Source organism: Ovis aries, chromosome 14 (genome assembly GCF_016772045.2).
Source record: "Ovis aries strain OAR_USU_Benz2616 breed Rambouillet chromosome 14, ARS-UI_Ramb_v3.0, whole genome shotgun sequence".
Lineage (NCBI taxonomy): Eukaryota > Metazoa > Chordata > Mammalia > Artiodactyla > Bovidae > Ovis > Ovis aries.
Genome location: NC_056067.1, coordinates 2,421,689 through 2,449,163, shown reverse-complemented (window position 1 = coordinate 2,449,163; position 27,475 = coordinate 2,421,689). Strand labels below are relative to the sequence as shown.

The 27,475-nt window shown below is 41.8% G+C and overlaps 2 protein-coding genes across 2 annotated transcripts; one reads left to right on the top strand and one right to left on the bottom strand.

Moving 5' to 3' along the window:
- Nucleotides 1-1,575: 1,575 nt before the first annotated feature.
- On the top strand, nt 1,576-14,095 carry DUXB (double homeobox B). The gene is given in 8 exon segments (XM_042231361.1): nt 1,576-1,631; nt 9,576-9,626; nt 9,628-9,651; nt 9,653-9,710; nt 12,273-12,414; nt 13,375-13,539; nt 13,648-13,832; nt 13,835-14,095. Coding segments are annotated over 8 exon segments (942 nt in total).
- On the bottom strand, nt 7,910-27,378 carry TERF2IP (TERF2 interacting protein). The gene is made up of 3 exons (XM_004014916.6): nt 26,589-27,378; nt 22,853-22,977; nt 7,910-21,583 (listed from the first exon to the last, which is right to left on the bottom strand). Exons 1-3 carry the CDS (start codon nt 27,271-27,273, stop codon nt 21,185-21,187), a joined length of 1,209 nt encoding a protein of 402 aa, XP_004014965.3. The 5' UTR covers nt 27,274-27,378; the 3' UTR covers nt 7,910-21,184.
- Nucleotides 27,379-27,475: the final 97 nt, after the last annotated feature.

The following is a 27,475-nucleotide window of genomic DNA, read 5'->3' as shown; positions in this document are numbered from 1 at the left end:
TAGGCAAAATACTTTTGTAAATTTTACACTGAAGCTAAAAACTACCATCATGACAGATACAAGAATACAGTAAAGCAAATCAGACTGGGTTATCCAAATTAATGCCAAATATATCACTTTATGTATCTTTTAACCTAGAAATGCTGTCTCTGCTGTATAACACTGCCATCTAGTGGTCAACTTCAAAACACTAACTCAAAATAAGACTTCACTGTTTCAAAGGTAAGTACATAAATAGGACCTTAGCTTCTGGCCATGATAGAATAATAAGGAACAAACTTTCCCTTCCATCAAGAAAAAAAAAGAAGACAAATCACATAATTGTTTACAAAGCACTGAACAACAGGCAACAGAGAGGACAGTGGTTCTGTGAGACAGGAAACAAGCAAGGCCAACCGTACAATCTCCCCAGATTGTTGCCTTGAAAGAGACTGCAGGCCACGGGGAGGGGAGGCTAGTGGACTCATTATGGATCATGTATGAATATTTGTTCATCAGCTGTAAGAAACATGCCACACTAATGCAAGATGTTAATTATCGTAGAAACTATATGCTATAAATAATATAAAACAAAAACTATGTCTTTATAAGGACTCTGCTCTATTTTTCTGTAAACCTGAGAGTGCTCTGCAGAGGGTGTGCGGGCAAGGCTCGCAGAGCGCTGGAGGATCCCCGGCTGAGACATTTGCAGCAGCTCATGAGCATGCTTCCTGAAGGGCTCTGTGATGCAGTGGGTACAATCCGTGTCCCCTTAACGATCTCTGAGAGCCCTCTCTGCTGCTCTCCCAGCCTCTCCCCACCCCGAGTCATGTAGTTCACAGTCAGCCTCCTTCATGAGGCGGAGAGTACCCTTCGGCACATTTTCCTCCACAGGAGATCACAGGCCCAGAAGCTCTCTCTTCCCTACGCCGTGCTGTTCTGGGGAAGGAGTGATGTGGGCAAAGTCAAGCTATTCCTCTTATCCACACTCCAATGCGTTCAAACTTCTTTTTTCCTCCAACAGTGTGGGGAGCTAACTTCTCCTCTGGAAACACAGACTTCTACGAAGGCTCTCTTATCAATGTCTTTTAGAGGCTCCCTGGTCTGAGGCAGAGAAGGGCTGGAGCCAGTTCACAGGCCACTGCAGGGTCCACCATCAGGACCAAGGTCTGTGTGCCTATTACCCAATGTTCAGGGGGGTGAGACTCCTCCTGGATCCCTTGGCATACGGTGCTATATCCCACAGATCTCACAGAGACAAATTGTGGATGGATGTCAAATTTTTGTTGCTGGGGTGGGGGAGTGAAAAAAGCAAGTGACATCTTCCGCTGCCGTGATGCTGACAGCCATGATGCTGACATCCTGCGGACACGTTGATTGTCAAGGTGGGGAAGGATGCTACTGACATCTAGTGGCTAGAGAAGCTGCTAAACCTCCTACACCATCTAGGATGCCTCCCACAAAGAATGATCCTGTACAAAATGCCAATAGAGCCAAGCTTAAGAAATCCTGATGAATAATACCGCTTTGAAAAGGAAGAACAAAGTTAGAGGATTTAAACCATCTGATTTCAAGACTTAATACTATAAAGCCATGATGGCCAAAACCATGCAGCTGGTGTACAGAGAGACAAACATCAATGGGACAGATTAGTGATGGCAGAAACAGACTTATACATACAAACTGATTTTCCACCAAGGTCCCAGACCATTTGATGGGAAAAGGATAACCTTTCAACAAATGATATTGAAACAATAAAATATATGTGTAAAACTCTACCCTTAATCTCACACCATAGACAAAAATTATGTTGTGTCATAAACCAACTTTAGGAGCTTAATCTGCAAAATTCTAGGAGAAAACCAAAGCATAAATTTTAGCGATCTTGGGGTTGGCAAGGTTCTTAAGTATAACACAAAGAACACAAAGATTTTTTTTACCATAAACAATTGGACTTCATTTATATCTGTATTTACCTTGTTAGAGAAAGGTCTCCAGTAGAATTTCTATGCATTGTGAGGGCAGAAGCCAGGGGCTGGCAGGGAGGTCCCCACCAGCCCAGGACCCTAAGCGTCCCACATGCAGGCTGCAGCAGGGCAACCTCACTTGGCCACCAATGCAGCAAAGGGTGGAATCCATGCTTCCGCGTCCCACATCCAAGGCCTGTGTTTGTTCATCTTCGGAAATGGTGGGGGTGTGAGCCAGGCTAGCATCCTTGGCACTTGCACTCATGACGTGAGACTGGCACAGCTGTGTTCTCGGTGCGGGTCACTCACCCTTGGCTAAGTGGTTGGGTGTACCTGGATTTGCACCTCCCAGGCCTGGCACCAGCTCAGTCCAGCCAAGCAGCCAGATCAGGCTTCTAGAGTAAGTGACCAGCACTAGCTCTACACATAGCCATGTCCCACGTAAAGACAAAGCATATTTCAGTGTGGAAATGGTGGGCACCAGGGATGGCAAGAGAGCTTGAGTGTGTGATCTGTCCTGGGCCAGGCCCTGATGGTGCTCACACCTGCCTTACTCCCAACTGAGGCCTGAAGGCCTCTCTCCCAAGGAGCAGCAGGGTCTGCAAAACCCAGAAATGAAAGGGGATGAAGGACTAAGTATCAGGAAATACTGGACATGAGGGTTCTTACTGCAGTTATTAGTGACCTGCAGCCTTTTCCACAGACCACTAACAGCTCCATGTGGGAATGTGATAGGGCTGCAATTCTTAGACAAGGTTCCGTAACCTTGGACTATTTCACGTGACTCTCAGATGTCCATCCTTGTTATTCTGTTTGTAGATGGCGCAATGACAGTATTTTGTGGCTACCCATAAGACAACCAAAATGATCAGAAACACAAAATTTTCTCTTTTTTTAAATGATTTACTTTTATTTTTCCTCTTCTGTTTTCATTGCCAGTGTTTAAGTAAGGGCAAAATTTTGGTTGTTTCTGTTTAACAAGAGCCCATACTGGGAACACTAAGAGAGAATTTACATGAGTGGACTCACAACCAGAAAGATTTGGAAGGCAAAGTTTATTTCAATGTAATGAGTTACAACACTAACATGTTTAACAAAATTAATTTTTAAGAAAAAGTAGGTTGTGAAACATTTTACATGGCCCAGCATCACTTTCTTCAGCATTTATCATGTGTGGTTTTATACTGACAGCCCCTGGGAGTTCTGCCACCCTTCACCCTCAGAACCGAGCTCTGGGCCTGGATGAGCAGCTCAGAGTGGGCGCATTCCTCCAGACGCAGCCTTCTTAGGGGGCAATGCTCTCTATCCACCCTCCATCAGCACCATAACCCAGATTAACATCGCCCAAGGCAGCCTTTCAAGAAACATGTTTCTGTTAAGTTTGGTGTAGAAGAAAAAAAAGTCATCAAAATATGTAAGAAGTTTGCTGAACTCAGACTTAACCCTAAAGCTCAAGCTAAACTCCCCAGGACGCTCCTTAAGACACAACTTTAATCTCAACACTGAAATGTGCCCTAAGTGGGCACCTAGCCAGTTAATAGGTCAAACCCAGCACTTTCCAGCCAGGCCAGCCCATGGCAAGATGACTGAAGGAGGATTTTGTTCAGGGTCCTGATCCCTTTCTCTCTGAGCACTGACTGATTTATCTGAAGTGTCCCTTCATATCAAATTTGCCTGGGTGATCTCATGGTGGCCAGGACAAGCACGACTCAGTCAGTTCAGTTCAGTAGCTCAGTCGTGTCCGACTCTTTGCGACCCCATGAATCGCAGCATGCCAGGCCTCCCTGTCCATCACCATCTCCCAGAGTTCACTCAGACTCACGTCCATCAAGTCAGTGATGCCATCAAGCCATCTCATCCTCGGTCGTCCCCTTCTCCTCCTGCCCCCAATCCCACCCAGCATCAGAGTCTTTTCCAATGAGTCAACTCTTCGCAGGAGGTGGCCAAAGTACTGGAGTTTCAGCTTTAGCATCATTCCTTCCAAAGAAATCCCAGGCTGATCTCCTTCAGAATGGACTTGTTGGATCTCCTCACAGTCCAAGGGACTCTCAAGAGTCTTCTCCAACACCACAGTTCAAAACCATCAATTCTTCAGCGCTCAGCTTTCTTCACAGTCCAACTCTCACATCCATATGTGACCACTGGAAAAACCATAGCCTTGACTAGACGGACCTTTGTTGGCAAAGTAATGTCTCTGCTTTTGAATATGCTACCTAGGTTGGTCATAGCTTTCCTTCCAAGGAGTAAGCATCTTTTAATTTCATGGCTGCAGTCACCCTCTGCAGTGATTTGCCTGACTCAGGTCCAGGCAAATTACCTCCCAGCAAACACCTGTCTCTCAGCACATTATTCTGGGCACTATGCCCACCAATCTGGTTTTCATCCTTTATCTTTTATTTGCAATCGTATGTTTCCTTATGTGCTGGGCTGTGCTGTGCTTAGTCGGCCAGTCGTGTCCACTCTTTGCAACCCCACGGACTGTAGCCTGCCAGTCTCTTCTGTCCATGAGATTCCCCAGACAAGAATTCTGGAGTAGGTAGCCATTCCCTTCTCGAGGGGTTCTTCCCAATCTAGGGATCATACCCAGGTCTCCCGCATTGCAGGCAGATTCTTTACCATCTGAGTCACTGGGGAATTATAACATCGTTTTTATTTCTCTTGATACAATAGGCATAAGTTTATGAATTTTGAATTATGGTTGAATCCAACATAAGGATGTCTGAGAACTGGATCTGGCAGGGAAAAGCATGTAGGAAGTCAATAAATAATTGCATTAACCATGGAACCTCAAGACAAAATCTGGAATATGCGTTTCAGCAGAAAGCCTTCTCTTTTTTTTCCCCTAGCCGCATCTTGTGGCTTTCAGGATCTTAGTTCCCCCACCAGGGACTGAACCCAGGTCACAGCAGTGAAAACACTGAGTCCCAACCACTAGACTTCCAGGAAATTCTCCAGGCAGGCTTCTCTTTAATGACACTTTTGTACTTCCTCAGTGGAGTGAAAAAGTGAAGTTGCTCAGTCGTGTCTGAGTCTTTGCGACCCCATGGACTATAGCCCACCAGGCTCCTCTGTCCATGGAATTTTCCAGGCAAGAGTACTGGAGTGGATTGCCATTTCCTTCTCCAGGGGATCTTCCCAACCCAGGGCTTGAACCCGGGTCTCCTGCACTGCAGGCAGACGATTTACCGTCTGAGCCACCAGGGAAGCACCTCAGTGGAGTGGGAGATGTCAATAATTAAGAAAGTAAAATTAGAAAAGAGAGAGTTTAGAAGATTATTTGTATAGACTGTTTTATATCCCTTCCAATTGATAAGACTATTTAGGAAACATCAAGTTTCAGAAAGGTTAAGTGGTATTTTTCTTAGACAAAATAACAGAAGGATAGGTATTCCCCTGGAGGTCCAGCATTTAAGACTCTGAACTCCCAATGGAAGGGGCATGGGTTCAGTCCCTGGTAGAGGAACCAAGATCCCATGTGCTGCATGTCCAATAAGTAAATAAAACAAAACATTAAAAAAAAATAACAGAAGGATACTTACTCTCAGCATATATAAGTGTTATATAAATAAATATACATACATCTATATTTGGGCTTTCCTGGTGGCTCGGAAGGTTCAGTATCTGCCTGCAATGCAGGAGACCTGGGTTTGATCCCTGGGTTTGGAAGAGCCCCTGGAGGAGGATATGACAACCCCGACTCCAGTATTCTTGCCTGGAGAATCCCCATGGATAAAGGAGCCTGGCGGGCTATAGTCCATGGGGTCGCAAAGAGTCAGGCATGACCGAGTGAGTAGGCACAGCACAGCACATCTGTATTTATTCACATCCATACATAGTGTGTTATACTCTTAGGAATATTAAGAAAGTGCCACTTATTCCTCAGTGTGAAGTGTGTGCTATAATGGACGCAAGGTTGGAGATAAGAATATGTGATTTGACACAAAAGTTGGTAGTGAAGGAAATCTTAGTGCGAATACCAACTATGAAGGTTTTGGCTACTTAGGTCAAGTTTTCTAGGTTTTAGCCTAGAAAGAGTAATATTTACCCAAGGATCCCAAACTGTGTCCCATGTCATTAGCATCCCAGTCACGGCAGCTTAACCAATTTATTCCTGGGAAAATGCTGCTAGTGTGTCATGATTATACACATATGAGCCATTCTGAAAAGGACTCCAGGACTGAATGAGAAGAAACAATATATTTCATATGTGCTGTTTCATTGTATTTAATAACATTTCTATTCTTGGGAATTTCACATTTTATTTGAATATTTTAATTAGAATATTAGAAATAAAATATGGAGAGGGATAAATTAGGAGTTTGGGACTAACATATATATATTCCTATGTATAAAATAGATAACCAACAAGGACCTACTATATAGTACAGAGAACTGAGTATTTTGCAATAACCTATAAGGGAAAAGGTTTATTTCCCGTATAGGGAAAACATTCTTATTATATAAAAACATACATCTATATTTACATATGTATAGGGAGCATATACACATATATAACACTGAATCACTGTGCTACACACCCAAAATGTGACACTGTAAATCAACTAGAACTCAATTTTAAAAGATAATAATATGTTTGAAATATAATTAATATAGTAAAACCTACTTACATTTCTTCCTATAGCACTCAGACACCTCAGATTTTAGAACAGCAGAATTCAGTGGTATGTTGATTTTTATCAAGTCTTGGAGTCAAGGGAAAACAGCATGAAGATCTTGGAAAATCAGAATGATATTAAAGCATTGGAAGACTAGAAGGGTAGATTTAAATGATCATACTATTATAATAATTATAATTTTAATGGGTAAATAATTAACAAAAATATTAAATATGAATTCTAATGGCAAATATATAGCAAACTTCAATTTCATTAACATTATATGATCTGGGCTTATACTATCAAGTTACTAAATAAATATTAATAATGAAATAATTTATCAATATAATTATGTATTACCATTAAAATATTAATAGAAAAAACTTTGAACTTAAAATATTTTATTAATACCAATGTTATATTAATGATTGATAAAATATTACATTTGCATGTTCATTTAGGGCAGTACTTTCCAAGTTTATCATTAATACTTACATAGAATGATATACAGTATCTGTTGGTCAATAAACAAAGTGAAGCTACTTATATTGATGTCATTTTCCATTTGACTGGACAAAGAAAATGAATAATTTGGAAGTGAATGGATGTTTTTGAGTAATGTCTTAATGTCCTTTTATTTTCAACATCATCATATTATTCATTCCATACTTTTGAAATTTTCATATGTGTTCATATCCTCACTTGAAAACCTGAAACTATTCACAAAATTAAATGCACATTTAAATTCTTTTTCTGGTGAAAGGCACTTTACGTAAATATTCATTATAGTCAACTGACCTCTTTTAATCTAAGCATGTGATCAGTGTTGACAAGTGTTAATACGAATGGGATTATATTTCACCATAATATGAATGGGATTAAATTTCACCATATTAACTCCTTAACTTACACTTTCATTTTAAACAATTTTGAGATGTTTCTGGAAAGTTTCCTCTGCACTTGCACTTATCCAGGTGGCAGAATACTTCCTAAGCCCCTCCATTATGTTTTTATAAGCTATTCTTTTTTAATACATTTTATTAAAAGTATAACTTATTTGCCATGAAATGTATCCTTTCAGGGTGTGCAATCCAGTGGTTTTCAGCAGAGTCAAAGAGTTGTGCCACCCTCAACCAAAACAAGAGCTAATTTTTTAAAACTTCCATAACCTCTAAAGAGAAATCCCCTATCAATTAGCAGTCAGTCCCTATTCTCTCCACTCCCTAGAAACCGCTAACCTACTTTCTGTCTCTATGGATTTGTCCATCCTGGCTGTATCATGGAAATGGAATCAGACACACATTGTTGAATTTACAATCAATTTACAGAATACCTTCACAGCAACACTAAGATTAGCTTTTTTTAATAACTGTGGAGTACAGAATAGCCACAATAACACATAAACAATATCAATGATGGAAATTTCTATAACAGCTAAGAAAAATAGAATACAGAGTAGGAATATCCATATATTAAAATATCATCAAGCCAAAATAAGAAACAAAAGTTTTAAAAACTATACAGAACAAAGCATATATTATATCAATGTATACATACATATGTATTGTATAAACTAGAAAGCACAGATTTTAAGTCATATTTGGAAAGACATCATGATAGATGCAAAATTAGAATCTGGTAGAATCTGTATTTCCTCTTAATCCAATTACTTCAAGTTTCTTCTGAAAAGTGTATTAAAGATGTTTAATGAAGGGATTAAGTAGGAGAGTGTTTAAGAGATGGGTAGGCCGGTCCTGGGTGTTTACAAATCCTGTGTCTTGGGGAACTGCTCAGTTGTCCACTCCTCTCTGCAGAATCCGGATACCTCTTCCCAAGAAGGATCAAAACAGCACTACTAGTGGTCTTTTGCTCCTTTCTTTGGTAATGCCACATGCTTTATTTTCCAGAATTTATAAAAAGTAAATTCACCATTATGATTAGAGGAATAGATTGCTGAAGTAGGTGTTGTTTTGCAGTGGTAAGCTGTGTCAGGGGATTGATGGGTACTTTGAAGTTAACAGAATGGAATTCCATATTTAAGAGGCAGCACTGAATCCCATAAGTGGGTTTTCAAAAATCTTAAAGTTAACATTTTTAATGGAGAAAATTTATACAGCATATACAATATTTTACATTTAGCTTATATCTAACAATTTAATATATTAATGATTATACCTAATGCTTTAATTGGAGAAGGCAATGGCACCCCACTCCAGTACTCTTGCCTGGAGAATCCCATGGAGGAGCCTGGTGGGCTGCAGTCCATGGGTTGCTAAGAGTTGGACACACTGAGCAACTTCACTTTCTCTTTTCACTTTCATGCATTGGAGAAGGAAATGGCAACCCACTCCAGTGTTCTTGCCTGGAGAATCCCAGGGATGGGGGGAGCCTCGTGGGCTGCCGTCTATGAGGTCGCAAAGAGTCGGACATGACTGAAGCGACTTAGCAGCAGCAGTAGCAATTATTTAATATGTTAATGATAATTAATGATTTAAAATATTAATTTTATCACAAAATAAGTTTTGTATATTTATCCCTTTAATCTTTTTCATATTTTACTTGTTTCACTTATTTCCAGTCATTTTCCTAACTCCTATTTTCTTTGCACATAATTTTGTGGATTTCTAGTAATTTCTTGCTTTGGTAACTCAGATAACAGACTGTCTTTTTTTACGTATTATATACATACATATATATATATATATATCTGACCTATATGTCTTTTTTTTTTTTTTTGGCTATGCAAGGCTGTTTGTAGGATCTTAGTTCCCCAAATAGGGATTGAAGCTGAGCCCTTGGCAGGGAGGGGACAGAGTCCTCACACTGGAACACCAAGGAATCCCCATGTCTCTAGTTTAGAATGACTTTAGGCATAGCCTTAAAGTAAAAATATAAAATAATCATTGAATCTACAGACTTTCAATCTGAACTAAACATAAGTTACATGCTCATACAGGTTTTAATCTATAAACATATCCTTCATACTTCTCCCCATTTTCTCTTCATCGGACAGCCTACAAAAAGAACCCTGGCAAGGCAAGATTATTTACAACCAGAGTCAAAAGCATCCAAGCATGGTTTGAATGCTCTTCACCCTGAACAAGCAACCAGGAAACAGCTGGCTAAGGAAATTGGCATTCCAGAAATCTAAAATTCAGGTAAGTATCAGATATTTCATTATTCTGGTTCAAGGTAAAGGAAAAAAGTAGGCTTAGCACTGGCAGGCAATTACTCTTATGTCAGGTATGTTTCCCAGAAGGTTTTTCCTGTTATATACTTAAACTAAAAACAAGAGTTACCTCTTTTACCATGGAAGAAACCTCTATTACTTCTTTTACCAATTGGTTGGGCGTATTTACCATTGGAGGAAAGAATATACTGGACTATGTCTCCCAATAGAAGATAACTGAATCGGCTTTTTAAATTAATTAATCTGGCTGCCTCGGGTCTCAGCTGCGCGCTCAGGCTCTTCTCGCTACGCACAGGCTTCTCTAGCTGCAGGGCACAGGCTCAGCTGCCCCATGGCATGTGGGATCTGAGTTCCCTGACCAGAGACTGAACCTATGTTCCCCGCATTGGAAGGGAGATTCTTAACCACTGGACTACCAGGTTAGTCCCTAAGTCAACTTTTGAGATTTGGAGACTATAGGAAATCGGATCACTGTGTTAAAGATATGGTATCATTAATGATATGGTATCACTGGAATATACACTGCAGAATAATGATTAACATGTGAGGAAAACTGTGGGATAAACACACATGTAAATTCCCAATTCTCAGGCTAGTATTTTTTTCCCCGCTAATATTAGAAATGTAACTTACGTACAGAAGTATATGAAATAAAATCCCATATTGTATCATTTTGAATAAACTACTGATGTAAAAATAAAGTTGGATTTCTTCAGTCAGCGAAGAGCTATAAATAATACAAGAACACCAACTGAAACAGTATTTAAACCAATAAAGGTCAATAAAAAAGATGCTTTGGGGGGAGCAGGGGGGAAAGATGCTTTTAGAGGAGAAGAATGATTTTTTTATCAAAAATAGTTTCCAATAAACCACTATATGTAAGGGCTATAAGGGCATCAGTCTGAGGGGACACTAGGAAAAAGAAAATTTCCTCTTTTCTTAATGTATTTGTTTTAGGAACAGGAAACAGTTTCCTCAAATCCCAGTAAAAAAAGTGCACTTTGGGGGAATATCTGAAGCTTCCTTGGTGGCTCAGACAGTAAAGAATCTGCCGTCAACACAGGAGACCCACGTCTGATTCCCGGATCGGGAAGATCCTCTGGAGAAGGACATAGCTCCCTACTCCGGTATTCTTGCCTGGGGAATTCCGTGGAGAGGAGCCTGGTAGGCTACAGTCCATGGAATCGCAGATTGGACACAACTGAGAGACTTTCACTTTCAAGACGTCTAGTGACTGGCCGCACGACAGGTACTAGGCCCGTCTGAACTGAAGTGGAGAAAGGCAAGTCCGGGAAACAACAGAGGATGAGCTTGTTTCAGCCACTGTATTCAGTAACTTACTCAGTTTCCAGTTTCCACTTGGGCTTAAGACTTACTGGAAAATATTTTGATTAATTAAAGAATAGATATAACCTTTTAGAACAATGCCTGGGATATGAGTGATTCATCAAATATTGGTTATCATTTACACTCTATTCTTACCATGAATTATCAAATTATCAAAATAAAACACTCAGAAATTATCGGAACATACATTGCAATGCTGACTCCAGTAATGAGGAAACAAAATACTGTATTAGTGATAATTTTAAAGCAAGATTCTATGATGAAGACAAAGTAAGTAAGAGGAAGTGTGGATGAGTTAGCCCTGCTCGTGACTGTGGCTAATTCCACTGTCTTACATAAAGAAATCCTTTTCTAAGATATATTCCGTACATATTATGTATTATTAAATGGCATTTCCAATGAAGAGTTGATGCGACATGAGGGAGAGATTGATTTCCTTTGAGAGAACTAACGGTGTTTCTTAAACCTATGAAATTTACTTTGGATACCCTGAGGATGACCATACAAGAAATGCTAATTTGAGTTGAGAGCAGATTGCGTACTGTCCTGAATTTTATGCTAATAATAGCATCATTCCCAGGATAATGCACTTTCTCTTAGGGATATTATCCCAACAGCAACTGATCAACTAGTTTTGTTTAACTGCAATGATATTTGGAATAACATAGACTGTGTTACGTGACTTTCATGTCTTCCTTTCCCACTCAGATTTGCTTCAAAAACCACACAGCAAGATAGACGATTGGGGTTCAGCTCCTCCTTAGGAGAAGACTAAACCCATGGCTAGAACCAGCCTTGGCCTTATACTCAAGGTGAGAACCCACCAGTCCAAATGCAGTTCACCAGTGGAATCAATTGAGAGAGGAATCAATTCTGCATATTGTACCCAAATTCACCACAGAGAATCCTTAGCTTTGGAGCCAATTACAGCTTGTTCTTTGTAACCGAGTGTCAACAATAGGTGGCTGGGACAGACAGGTTCTGAGCAAGCAAGTCTTTGGACTTTCTGGTCCTGCTGCTCTGAGCAGGGCAACAATCTCTTCTGTCATCTCAGGGGGATTCAGAGGGAGTAAGACGTTAGCACCAACTTCTCAAGTTTGAGTTTCCAGCTTGAATGCAAAAATGTCCTAAAACCCTCCCTTCTGTCCCTGAGTTCTCTTTTAGAATACTTAACCAAAAGAAGCCACACAAGACCAGACAGCCATCCCAAGATCTTAATCAAACATTCTAGTTCAAGCTTTCTAGAGGAACCAATATCTTGATATTGCCACCAGGAAAACACTAGCCAAACAGGCATTCGGAATTGAGAATTCAAGTAAGTTTGATGTCTATGGCAGCAAATATCCCTTCTGTTAAATAATGTTACCCCCTGAGTGGTTGCTGGAAAACTGTACCTATCCGAGATTATCACAGTAATCAAGGACAAAAGCATGGGATGGTAAACACCTGGCATTGCAAGTCACACTCCTGAAAAAGGAAGAATTTTCTAATTAAATTGTCAGTGACGCATCTATTCAGAACTAGCAGCAGCAGAACTACAGATAATGTAAAAGTTAATGCCTATTTTGAGAGCACTCTGTTAGGTTCTCTAAAGTTTGGCACTGTTGTCATTTCGGGCCAGATATTTCTTTCTTGGGAGGGGCAGTCTGTCCTGGCATAATGTTCTTCAGCGTTCCTGGCCTTTACCAACGAGATATCCTGCAGACTTCTCCTTTCCCCATTCTTAACAACCCCTCCCCCAGAAGTCTACAGGCACAGTCAAACTGGGGAACAAAATCACCCTCATGAGCACCTTCTTCGACCTAAATTATGGGGAAAGTGGTTCATGTATGTTCAATGTTCGTGACAAGGAAGCACGTTCTTAGGTCTATCAGCAGAATGACTCTCAAAAACACTTATGTTTATTAACCCTTACTCAGATTTATACACGTTTACAAGATATGTATTCCTGTGGACACACTGATAAAGAGGAAAAAAATGTCAGCCTGGTCAGGAAACCTTGCTCCCTGGCCCATCGCTGTAATCGGAGGGTGGTCCTAGAGCATACGCCTTTTCAGCCAAGTTTCAATTCATCTAAGGTTGACTGCTGAAAGTGCTATGACCTAAATCTATGTTTGTATGTATATGTATACACATACACACTTGTACACATACAAACATACTGAACACATGAACCAGGGTAATTAATTTCATACACATATCTCCTGAGATTTGCTCCCACATAACAGGCCTTATTTCTTGCCTTATGATGTCCACATCTCTGTTTTTCTCACAGAGATGTGGTTTCAGGACCCAAGATCTCTGTACCCTGGGAAGAGGAGAAGCGAGCCTGTGGATTCCTTACTAGATGGCCCAAATGTGAGACCCAGTCCGACAGTCCAGCAGCCTGAAATTGACCTGTGGCCTCTCCCAGGCCGATCTCATCATCTTCCTTCCTCCAGTTCTTTCAGCAGGAACCAATCATTTCTACCCATTTTCCTCCCTTCCTACGTGTCCCTACTGTGATCCAAGGTCAAAGTGTCATCATGCAGCCTGTGAAGCTGTGCAGGGAAAACTCTCTCCACGCTAACATCTGGGAATGATGTGCCAGTACCGCTGACTATGGGAGGAGACCCAGATACTCAGGATCCTTTCTGGTCTCAATACCAAGACCACCACCAGGACCACCAAGAACAGACTGATACGGGAATGCTACAGTTGGAAGACTATTCTCAGCCTCAACCTGAGCACACACAAAAAAACAACCGCCACAGGATCTGGGCCAGGCGGACATATCTTTCGTTCTGCAGTGGTGGGATGAGTGCTGCCAGGCTGACTGTAGAGTGGAATCCTCAAAAGGCAACCATCGAAACAGGCTGATGGCCACAGCACACGCGAGCTCAAGAATCATCGCATATCCTCACCCAGTCTCACCAGCAATATACAGAAACCTCAAGAAGACTTTAGGTCAACTCCTGCCATCCACAGATTGTCAGCAAAAGGTACAAATATTTTGAATCCTCATTCACAGGAAGAGGACCCTCCGAGGACTCCAGCTGTGCCTCAGGGAGTAAGATTTTCAGGCTCTTCTGAACACACTGCAAAGTTCACCAGGGCCTGAGCTTCTGGAGGAAGATGGCATTCTGAGTCTGATCCAGGCCTCCTTTCTTTTGATGCAGATCAGAATTTAAAGAACAATGATTGTGGAAGCCATCCTGCCAGGGGCAAGGTTAAAGTGAGGAAACGAAAAACCAAGTGGAAACCCAAATGGAGGTTATCTTGTAGGCAGTGGTTATCTTCTGTACTCCACTAAGGATTCTTTCCAAGCTCCACTCTGCCGCTGGAAGCACCGTAGGACACATGTGCTGAATTCTTGTGGAAAAAAAAGCATTTTACTGACAAGTATGACCTCTGTGATGACCACGTCCTCCACCACCTGGAAAATCCAAAGGGTAGCCTAACTCAGGCGAGAACAGGTCTCTGAGGGACATCAGAACTTCTCTCCTTCCTGGCAACATGGGAAGGCAAACTTGAAATCTGTTATGTAAAAAATGAAGGGATGCTGTACTTCCTGATGGAGTTCATAAAACTGAACTTTTTCCCAAAGCTCCAAGGGTTTAAATTAGGAACCAGACACTACTTCAGTATCCATCATTAAGGGAACGATTAAATGCATTAGGACAAATCCTTTAATACTGAGTAGTCTTCACTTAGAAGTGTATTTTTATTTAAAACATACAAAAAATTGTAAGAAATTGTAACAGCAACACCATATCATCACCAAACATAGTCTAATGATGTTAATACTTCCACTTTTTAGGGTTTTTAATACATTTGCATATATGATTATATATGTCCATAAAATTTTTCCTCAGATAAACTTTGTATGTTTATCAAAACTTGGTAAACCATTCTCACTGTCCATCTTCTCCCTTCTTTTCAAAAGGTAACTTCTAAAAATAGATTTTGGTATATGTGGGTCTACCTTGGTAATAAAAATGTCTTTTAAAAGTATTACTTCAAAAAAATTACTTCATCAATCTGTTTTCTGTTTTGTCATATCTGCTTTACTTTCCATATGAAGGTATTGAAAGATCAATACATATACATCTAGTTTTACAGATACCAGTTTTGCACAAGTAATAGTTGTGAGGTGGACATCCTTCTGGTATCTGGGTGTGCTACATGCAAGAGTTCTCTAGGTGTTCATACTGAAGCACAAGTGCCAGAATATTCCAGCACCAAGATTTATGGCCAAATTACACTCAGCACAAGTAATTTTTCCTAATATAAGCTGTATCTTCATTAACCACTTACGGAATTAAAACTCACAGGCATATGTACAGGTATTTGTGGCACAAATCTACCCAAAAAATCTGATATAATTATTTGACAGTGTTGATACCATGCCCAGTTTGATTTTTAGACTGTCCCACCAGATGATTCTCATGCAGCCAAAGCTGAGAGCTCCCAGTATCTTTCCTGTACTTCAACCATATGTAGACAGTTCTTCAACTTATGAAAACAAGTCTGATGACTTGAGAAGGGAAGACTATACATTTGTATCTGTAATCCTCTTCACTTACATGAACACCTGTATCTGCACATTTATAGGTATTGCTCTTCAGTTCAGTTCAGTTGCTCAGTCGTGTCCGACTCTTTGCGACCCCATCAATCGCAGCACGCCAGGCCTCCCTGTCCATCACCATCTCCCAGAGTTCACTCAGACTCACGTCCATCAAGTCGGTGATGCCATCCAGCCATCTCATCCTGTCGTCCCCTTCCCCTCCTGCCCCCAATCTCTCCCAGCATCAGAGTCTTTTCCAATGAGTCAATTCTTTGCATGAGGTGGCCAAAGTACTGAAGCTTCAGCTTTAACAACATTCCTTCCAAAGAAATCCCAGGGCTGATCTCCTTCAGAATGGACTGGTTGGATCTCCTTGCAGTCCAAGGGACCCTCAAGAGTCTTCTCCAACACCACAGTTCAAACGCATCAATTCTTTGGCGCTCAGCCTTCTTCACAGTCCAACTCTCACATCCATATATGACCACTGGAAAAACCATAGCCTTGAGTAGACAGACCCTAGTCGGCAAAGTAATGTCTCTGCTTTTGAATATGCTATCTAGGTTGGTCATCCTTTTCTTCCAAGAAGTAAGCATCTTTTAATTTCATGGCTGCAGTCACCATCTGCAGTGATTTTGAAGCCCCCCCAAAATAAAGTCTGACACTGTTTCCACTATTTCCCCATCTATTTCCCATGAACTGATGGGACCAGATGCCATGATCTTCATTTTCTGAATGTTGAGCTTTAGCCAACTTTTTCACTTTCAAGAGGCTTTTTAGCTCCTCTTCACTTTCTGCCATAAGGGTGGTATCATCTGCATATCTGAGGTTACTGATATTTCTCCCGGCAATCTTGATTCCAGCTTGTGTTTCTTCCAGCCCAGCATTTCTCATGATGTACTCTGCATAGAAGTTAAATACGCAGGGTGACAATATACAGCCTTGATGTACTCCTTTTCCTATTTGGAACCAGTCTGTTGTTCCATGTCCCGTTCTAACTGCTGCTTCCTGACCTGCAAACAGATTTCTCAAGAGGCAGGTGAGGTGGTCTGGTATTCCCATCTCTTTCAGAATTTTCCACAGTTGATTGTGATCCACACAGTCAAAGGCTTTGGCATAGTCAATATAGCAGAAATAGATGTTTTTCTGGAACTCTCTTGCTTTTTCCATGATCCAGCGGATGTTGGCAATTTGATCTCTGGTTCCTCTGCCTTTTCTAAAACCAGCTTGAACATCAGGGAGTTCACGGTTCACGTATTGCTAAAGTCTGGCTTGGAGAATTTTGAGCATTACTTTACTAGCATGTGAGATGAGTGCAGTTGTGCGGTAGTTTGAGCATTCTTTGGCATTGCCTTTCTTTGGAATTGGAATGAAAACTGACCTTTTCCAGTCCTGTGGCCACTGCTGAGTTTTCCAAACTTGCTGGCATATTGAGTGCAGCACTTTCACAGCATCATCTTTCAGGATTTGAAACAGCTCAACTGGAATTCCATCACCTCCACTAGCTTTGTTCATAGTGATGCTTTCTAAGGCCCACTTGACTTCACATTCCAAGATGTCTGGCTCTAGATTAGTGTAAATACATATCTATTGTTCACCTACACAGCCTCTATAGCTCCCCTCTATCCTCTATTTATCTCTATGTATCTACACATGTATCTATAGCCTCTGGGTGGACACAGGATGACTTTCTCTAGAGAGAGAAAAAAGTAAATTTTCTCTTCTGAAGCAAGCAGTGAGGTTAAGCCCCTAGAGAAAAATGTAGGGAACAGTGTCTGACCAAGGGAGTCAGGCTGACCAGTTCAGAATCTCAAGTCTGATGTGCCTTTCATGAACTGGATGACCAGACATCCTATTTGATTGAGGTGATCTATGGATGTGGACTGAGCTCAACCAGTGGAGGGGTTAAAAGTTATCATGGTCGAGGCCTCCACAGCCTGAAAACAGTGTTGAGAACATGGAGTCTGCAGGGTTTTGAACCTTGCAGGTGGCAAGTCCAGTGGACCTTGCTTGGTGCCCAGGACTAGAGCATCTGATTGCCCCGTCCCAGCAGTGCCTCCAGTAAAAGGCATCTGCTCTCTTCCTAGAGGCTCCTTGGGTCCCAAGAAGCTGGGTCTTTGTATCTCAGACCCCTCTGGGCCTGAAAACCTTTGGACTGAGGAGCTTCTGAGAAAGGCTGCCCACAATAAAAGAGACTCTTGGAGGAAACCCTCCGTCTTCGGCTGTTGGGAGCTGTAGCAGCCACCTTTCAACCACAAGGGGAGTGGCTGACAGGACAAGCTAAGGATGGCAGGGCAGAAAACTAGAACCTTAAAGCTCCCTAACTCAAGACTTGTTATATATACAAAATATAAATTCCCTTACTTGTTGAAGTTCTTTAGAGTTAGGTTTTCTGTTACATGTAATAAACACCTGGCTTTTGATAAGCCAGGTGGGGTTATGATTTCAGCAAACAGCATCAGTCCAAAAGCAAGAGAGGATGAGAATAAAGCAAACAGCAGCATAAACTTTTAAAGCTGCAACCACTTACATGGAATAGGGACACAGGAAAACAATACCAGGAATATTTCTTCACTGCTGCACAGAAAGAGAAGACAGAATGTTTCTGCCACTATGGAAGCTGTGGAGGTTACTTAAGGCTGGAATAAGGAATCTCAAAAGCTGGAATAAGAGAAGGCCAGGGGGGAATAATGAGAAAGGCCCAGAACTCAAGAGCTTAATTAAATGAGTTAAGAAATAAAGTCTCCCAGAACACAAGCAGAAAGCAAAGCCAAACTTATGAAGTCGAGGAAAGAAAAAGAATAAGAATCTAGCAGCTTAAGGCAAAAGTATCCCAGTATTAAGACTTAAAACAGTTGGTCTTTGGAACAGATACAGGTATAGTTCAATCCCATTAACTATTAAAATCCAACTCATTTTCCTTGCTTAGTTTTGTGCTCCCAAAAAGACTTCTGATAATTTGTTTCCCCAGATATATACCAGCACAAGAGATGAAATGATCTGAGAAATTACAAAACCAGGTATTAGAAAATTACTGGTTTATAATGAGCACTAGAAGCTGGCGTGTGTTTTGGTTTAAACATGTCTTCTGGCAGCACGGGTATAATAAATCAGACCTTTTTGCACATGACTGACAAAACTAGGATCTCTAACTCTGTAAAGCCAATAGGCTGTGGTAACTACTAAGGTACAGACATGGTGGATGACATGCCCATTTCACATCTAAAGCAATGATTTTCAACCACCCTAGTGTCACATCACAATAGAAAAACACATTTTAAACAAACATCCACCACCAACCCCTCCCAAGCCCCATTTAAGAATCACTACCATAGCGTCTTCCCTGGTGACCCAATGGTTAAGACTCATGTTTCCACTGTAGGGGGCTCGGGTTCCCTAGTAGGGAAACTAAGACTAAGATCCTGCCTGCCACAAAATGCGGCCCCAGAAGTCACTGCTATAGTGAGCAAATGGGTGTACTTTTTTTTTTTTTAATATTTATTTATGCACTTATTTGGGCTTCCCTTGTGGCTCAGCTGGTAAAGAATCCGCCTACAATGCGGGTGACCTGGATTCAATCCCTGGGTTGGGAAGATCCCCTGGAGAAAGGAAACACTACCCACTCCAGTATTCTGGCCTGGAGAATTCCATGGATAGTCTGTGGGGTCGCAAAGAGTCAGACACAACTGAGCGACTTTCACTTCACACGCACTTCTTTATCTGGCCGTACCGACGTCTTAGTTGCAGCATGCAGGATCTCTGATCTTTGTTGCAATGTGAAATCTTTTCGCTTTTTCGCAGGTTTTGTCATTTAGTTTAGCTATGGCATGCAAACTCTTAGTTGCAGCACGCATTGACAGTGCGGAGCCCTAGCCACTGGACCACCAGGGAAATCCCTGCACTTATGTCGTACCATTCCAACAAGCGGAGGAGGAGGAAAAGGTTAAATGCTTTGATTTAGGCCAGGTTCTGCCAGAAGCAGACTCTTTCCAGAAGAAAAGAGTGTGAGTGCAGCTGATGATTCCGGATGCACTAGGAGAGAAGCGGGGATGTAAAGTAAGAGCAGGAGGCCTATGAAGGTGCAGTCATCCCACTGCGAGCAACTATGCTTTCTTCTACTGGCGGCCTCCAACAGATGGCATGGAGACCACCATCCCATCCAAGGAGTAACTCAAATATTCAGTTGTCATCTCTCTGGTCAGCAAGGAAGCTGAGTATGCATTCTCTGATTCGCATTCACCATTGGGTAAAAGCTGCTTTCAGGGGCATTAACTCCACAGCACTACAAACAGAGAGAGCGCCCCCGACAGGTGCTGGCAAGAAGACTCCTGCTGTTGGCATGTGCTGGACTGGTGAGTGCTCAGGCATCTGGGACAGGTACTGACACCTTCTGTTATACAATGGATAGTTCCTCATTGACTTCTCTCCCCTTTGGCACTCAGCAGTTCACCTGCTCATGCCATCTTTCACAGTCCTTGACACAGATCTTCTCTTTGCTCCATTCAGAAGAAATAGCTTCTTTCTAATGGCCTATCAGTTCTAAATGGAACCTTTTATTGGTTCTAATATAAAAGCCAAAAATGTTAGTTCCTTTATAGCTTTTATACCTAAAAGGTTTTATGAATACAACCAAAGAAAACACTTTGTGGAGACTCAAATACAAAGTTCTATTTATTTTCAACAATGAAATCAACACAACAAAGAGAAACTAATCCTCTTATTTTTCAATCTAACAAAATTCTTAGCACAAAACGATCTTCAGTAAATAAAAACACATTACTAGTAAACAAGTAAGACTTTTCTTGAGACTCTCTTGTAGTGTCTGAAACAAAACTAGATGATAGGTAAAGAAACACATGCTAGAGACTTCACTGACACAGACTCAAAGAAAAGAACAGCCAAGGAACAGGGTTCCCAAATATTAAGCTGGCAAAAGAAACACGGGCTTTTCAAAGCAGCCCAGAATCAGAGCTCACTGAGGGATATAAGAGTTTGCGATAGTCCATGTTCAAGGCCTTGTAATTAAATTTTTCCGTATTTCTAGATTCTTGATTTGGAATCTATCACAATCTAGAGGAGCTTCTGCCAAAAGACAGGAGGCTCTTTATTCACAGTCTAACACGGCCCATCTAATTTTCTTTCTTTGACTTCATGACTAGCTCCTATCACCAACATAGCAGGGATTCCACTCCAGAAAACGACCACTACTATGTAAACCAATCTCTCCGTTCTCGATTTTCCTTTCATAAATACACTGATACTGCCAGGAAGAGCTCGAAACATATCCCATTTCTTTTATTTCCATCCTCTTATACAACTCTGCATGGCGTGCTGCAGTCCATGGGGTTGCAAGGAGTCGGACACAACTGAGCGACTGAACTGAACACAACTCTGCTTGGGTGCAAGATCTAGGACTCACAGTGCAACAAAACTGGTCAAAGATTAGTGTCGGGTTCCAATGCAAAAATTTCTGCAGTCCAATGCTCACACACACAAAAAAAATGTCTTATCTGCCCAACTTTTTTTTCCATTATCTTGCCAATTATTTCTTTCGGAATTCAATCCTCCGAGCTACATTCTGAGCACCAAATTTTTTGACCAATGCATCTCGAGTAGCCTCATCATCTTTTTGCAAATCTAAGTCATCCTGTCGGGACCAAATGGGATACCCATCAGCCCTCTGACCAGACTCTAAAAAGGAGGAAGTAGCCTCCAGCTCACCACTATTTTTTAGGAAGGCCTGTGTAACTGTTGATAGATCCAAGTTAAACTTTTCCATCAACTGCCGGATGATCTTAATGGCAGCTCCCACCTCTGGTGCAGAGACTTTTTCTTCTTCTTCTTCTTCCTCATCAGGCTGTGTTTCTGAGTCTTCCTCAGGCGTGGGTGGATCATCATCACACATTGTTATGTGTATTTCAAAATCAGGACTCTCGTCCACCTAGACAAAGTGAAGAATAGAACCAGTGCATAACAACAAAGTCACAAACACTTACTCTTAAAATACCTGGTCTCTCCCAACTACCAGCTCCTCTCCCTCTCACTCCTTCCTTCAGCTCCTCTAATGTGTTATGTTCCTTCTTGCATTTAGTCAGGCTAGATGTGTGGATACAGGCATGTGTGTGTATATACACACACACACATATATATATATGCGCCTTAGCGTAACCAGGAGTGTGAGTATAGGGTATATATGTGTCGATGTGTGCATGTGTAAACATATAAATACGTGTATGTATAATCATGGTATTCCAAAGAACATTAGAAGCTACGCTGAATGTGAAAAATATATGCATATATAGGCACACATATATGAGTATACATGTATGCATTAGATTATCTATTAAAAATTTGACTTCCCTCTCAGGTTGTAAGCTCCATAAGGTCAGGAATTGTATTTTGCTTGTCACTACATCCTCAGCGCTTACCAATAATAAGCACTCAAAAAACACTGCTGTATGAATATATTAGGGCCTCCACGCTCCACTACATTTAGGCACATTACAAAGAATATTATGTGAGAAAAGACCTATGTAGGCCATGTTTGAGAGTTGTTGAAGTACCTGAAAGCTTGTGAAAAATGAACCAACTTTAAACTAAATGAATTTTAAACTATTTCGTGGTTTAGACTAAGACCTAACCATTTTTCTTGGTGTTAGTAAGAAAAGTTAATTAACAAGATTCTTTTCCTTAGAGAAATATGCACATATAATTTGGATTTTTTTAAATTATTTTATGGTTGCCTTCCTCTATTACTATGATTAAATATGGGATTCCAACAAAATATCAGAAATTAACTGAATATGCAGAGCTAAAAAAGCTCTAAGTATATAAACAGCTAAAATTGTTTAATAAAAAAAAATTAACCTCCTTAAAAAATTACTTTTACCTGAGAAGCACAAAGTATTTTAAAAAGATAAATCCACAGTCTTAACTTAGAAAACCTTATAGATAAAAGTACTCAAAGTGAGATGCTTTGTGCTGCTGAAAATCATGCTCGCCTTTCTCCCTCTCCCCCTCCTTCAAGCCTCCTACCAAACTCTGAAAGCTATGTGCCTGGAACTTGGATTGGTCCCACTTTCCATCCTCCTCCTCCATCTTGAACTCTCTTACCTTTATGGGCCTCAGGCGTATAAAAAGGACAGATGGGATGACCACTTTCAAAGGAGGAGAACAGACGTAGGGAAAAAATGATTTCTAATCAACATACCACAATCTCCTCAAACTCTCGGGAAGCTTCTACAAGCATCTTTTTGACTGCTGCTTCATTCTCCTTCATCTCTTCTTTTTCAAATTCTTCTTCAGGCAAGTCTGGAGTTCTCTTATTCTGTGGCTCTGTTAAAGAGAACAGCACTAGATTAGAATTAGCTCTGGGCCACAAGTTAGGCTGAACTTTTTTCCCTAACAGTTTTTGATCAGAGGGTGAGAAAAACATAAGACACGCACGTTCAGTAATTTCTAATTTTTCAGCTTGCTACTGAAAAGTTATACAATAAAAATAATGATAATTTTACTAAGTTCTCATGTATAAAATAAAAAATACTCTTCAAGCTTAATTCATTGTTTTGTTTTGTACCTATATAGATTTTGCAAAAAAAAAAAAAAAGGCTGCCATAAACTGGGTTTTCTGGGAATCAGATTCTGAGATGGAGATTAACGTGTAACGTGTTGATCAGGGAGTGCTTAGCGGGCAGAGAGAGAAAGTTGAGCTGTGAAAGAGCTCCAACAAGGCCTCAACTGAAACCATGGAGAAGTATGGAGCTGGGAAGCCCCGCAGAGTTGACCATATTGGGGAAAAGGTGCCAATAACACTACACAGATTAGTCGTTGGACGCTAGCATAAAATGACAGAACCTTGCCCAGCTGAAGATGGATCTGAGGGGTCTACCACAATCCACTACATACCATCTACAGAAAGAAGAGCCTCATAAAGCTAAACACCTTCCTATTCTCCTTTTACTCTGTTCTCTGAGGATTTAACTCTGCTGTTTTCCACTTAACAAAAACTGACTGTGGAGGGGCAACTCGAGGGAGTTTTGCAATGAAGCTGTTTCTGAATTCTGATTATGGTGATGGTTACACAAATCTATACATGTATTAACACACCTAACTGGAAAACTTGCATGGCAATTCCTCAAAATATTAAACATATAATTACCATATGATCCACCTATTCCACTTTTGAAAATATAAAATAAATAAATAAATAAATGAAATGAAAGCATGGTCTTAAACAGGTATTAGTACACCCATACCATAGCAGCATTATTCACAACAGCCAAGATGTGGAAGCAACTTAAGTGTCTATCAATGGATGAATGGATATACAAAATGTGGTTGTAAAGTGGAACATTATCCAACCTTAAAAAGAACAAAATTTTCACACATGCTATAACATGGATAAGCCTTGAAAATAAGCCTTTCACTTATATTAAATGAAATAAGCCAGACACAAAAGGACATATACATTATGACTGCACTTACACGAGGTACCTAGAGAGATCAAATTTATACAGACAGAAAGCAGAATGGTGATCGCCAAGGGGAGGCAGGAATGGGGGGCTGGTGTTTAAAGGGTACGAATTTCAGTTTGGGAAGATGAAAACATTCTAGAGATGGATGGTGGTGACGACTGCATCACAACATACTTAGTGCTACTGAACAGAGCACTTAAAAACTGCTAAAATGATAAGTTTTATCTAATATATATTTTACCACCATAAAAAAATTAAATACCTAACTGTACATCAAAATAAGTCAATTTTATTTTACATAAATTTTTTAAAAGAAGCCTTATATTTTAGAGATATATGCTGAAATAACTAACAGATAAAATATGACATTGCCTTGCTCTGATCTACTTTTCTAAAAAACACAACCCCACACACTATTTCAGTTTCCATGCGTCAGAAGCCCAGGTATGGCTTGTACCGGTCCACTGATCAGGGTCTAATTTACTTTTATTTTTTAATAATATTTCTGCATGTATTAGCCATTTATTTATTCCCTCTTCTGAAAACTTCCTGTTTCATTTCCTTTGCTCATTTTTCTACTAGTTTCTCTTTTACTTACTAACTTCAGCAAGCCCTCAAAGGGAAACACTAAGGAAACTTGCTTTGTTGCAATGTATTGGGTATATTTTTCCAATCTGCCCTCTGACTTTATCATGAAAAGCTTTAAATTTTAAGTAATCAAATATGTAAGTTTTTTTCTTCATCTTCCTGGCTTCAGAAATAACAACACACAGCTATTAAAAAGGCTATTCATCCACATTCTTTCCTGGTCCTTTTTGGATCTTAATTTTTATATTTAAATATCTGAACATGAAAACACTGCATAGGATGAGTCCAGTTAATTTCATCCCAAGTTCCAATTGGTCTACCAGTCATCTCTATGTCACTGATTTATATATAAAAATACATATATATATGCTCTCCTTCACCCATACACATAGCCCTTCCCTCTCTCCAAGAATTCTCCCTCTTCCTTACTCCATCCCAGTCACACTGATCTCTGCACTTAATACCCCCAAAACCTGGAACATTCTTCACCAAATAACCACCTGTTTAGTTCCTTCACTTCCTCTGATCTCTGCTCAAGTATGAGCTTATGACAGCGAACTTCCCCTCTTACCCTGTAGAAAACAACCTCTTCTCTAGTCCTCACCCTTTTTATTTTTTTCTACAGCACTTGGAGTTGGTGATGGACAGGGAAGCCTGGCCTGTTGCAGTCCATGCAGAGTGGGACGCGGCTCAACGACTCAACTGAACTGATAGCACTCACCGCTGCCCAGCTAGCATTTTAAGCTCCATGACTACAGGGAGTTTTATATACTGTTACCACCCAGCAGGTAAGAGTCTGGCGCTCAAATACTTGTTGGATGAATCTCAAGTATCACTTTACCAAAAACAAAACTCCTAATAAGCATACTGAACAGGAGAAAATAGATTTTACCTCCCCAGACTTCAACTGTTAGGCAGAATAGTCACACAAGGAAAGAGACGTTAAGTGGAGAAAGCGTACTCTAAACGAAAGTGTCCGACAGGTTAAGCTCAATATCGATTATGCAGAAGAGAAGATTCTCAACAGCTATGCCCTGTGTCCTAACCACGTCGGAAAACCAATACTCAGTTCACCTGCGTTAGAAACTCACCTCACCCGAGCGAAACTAGGAAGCGGCTTCCAATAGAACCTTCTATGAATATGCATTCATTTAAGCCAAGATACGAAAATAAAATGGATTAGAAGGCAATGGCACCCCACTCCAGTACTCTTGCCTAGAAAATCCCATGGACGGAGGAGCCTGGTGGGCTGCAGTCCATGGGGTCGCTAAGGGTCGGACACGACTGAGCGACTTCACTTTCACTTTTCACTTCTCCGATGCATCGAGAAGGAAATGTCAACCCACTCCAGTGTTCTTGCCTGGAGAATCCAAGGGATAGGGGAGCCTGGTGGGCTGCCGTCTCTGGGGTCGCAGAGAGTCGGACACGGCTGAAGTGACTGAGCAGCAGCAGCATGGCTTTAAAACTGGCTTATACCGAATCTGCCTAAAGCCAAGAGAATCACTGTTTAAAACGAGTCTGTGAAATATCTCTGAAAAGATACCCAAGATACAGGTTGTCTCTGGGGGAAAAAAACTGGATAGCTGGTGGGAAAAGAAAGGAGAAGGGGAAGAATTTTCCACAGACTCTTTCTGCCTCTTTTGCATCTCCGGCCATGTCGTGTTAAAGAGAGATTTCAAAATGATGCTAACTTTACCCGAATGTTTAAAGACAGATTACAAAATGATGCGAACTTTAGCCGGACGGCAAAGGGGGTTAAAGAGAGGGGCTGGGCGATGCCCCCAAGATGCCCACATGGACTCCCCGAGGAAGGGGAGACGCCCCCGCCCCCAGAGCACCCCGGTGACAGCGGAGCACCCGCGCGTCGGCGACCGCAGACCTCACCCCCGCTATCAGCAGCCTCCGGGTCTTGCTCAGCCTTCCTCTTGAGTTTCTGCGAGGAGGGGCTCACGGGGGCCTCCCCCAGCAGGTACTTGTGCTCCTGGCCCCGCAGTCGCTTCAGGTAGCGGTCCTTCATGGACTGCCAGGAGTGCTGGGTGAGCGAGCTTTTCTCCATCGCTTTCCACAAGGCGTTACCGGTGACGGAGCTGGCCGAGCGGGCATGTTCCTTCACGTAGGTTAAGATGGCCACGTCGTCCGCGTCCGTGAAGACCATCCGCCCCGCCGGCGACTGCGGCTCAGGCTCCGCCGCGGCGGCGGCGGCGGCGCCCCGGGCCTGGACCCCGGGCTTCGTCTCTGAGGCCTGGTCGGCCGCCGGAGCCGGGCCCAGACGGTAGGCCTCCAGCTCGAGCTTCTCGTTGCGCTCCACGCAGTCCAGAATGTACTGCGTGGAGATGAAGTCGCCCGAGGCCTCGGCCGCCGCCTCCCCGGGCTGGGCCAACAGCACGGCCCCGGGCTCCTGAACGCGACAGAGAGTGCCGCCGCCGTGCAGGATGAGCGTCGAGAGCCGGCGCTTTGCCGGGCTGGGACGCACGTAGAAAGACATGGAGCTGCCATCCTCCCTCACGAACAGAGTCGAGGAGTGAGTGGGTCCATTGGGGTCTTTGCCCAAATCCATCGCCTCCGCCATGGCTCTCCCGGGGCACCCGAAAAAGCTGCCCCCCCAGCGAGAGCCCGACGAACAAGGAGCTGCAGGGATTCAGGTAAAGCTCCCGGGGACGCCTGCGCCAGGCCCGTAGTGCGCCTGCGCATTGGCTGCGCGCGAACAGTGCCCCGCCCCCTTTCCCCGGAAGAGGCGGGGCGTCTGACATTGACCTGGAAGTCGCCGCGCG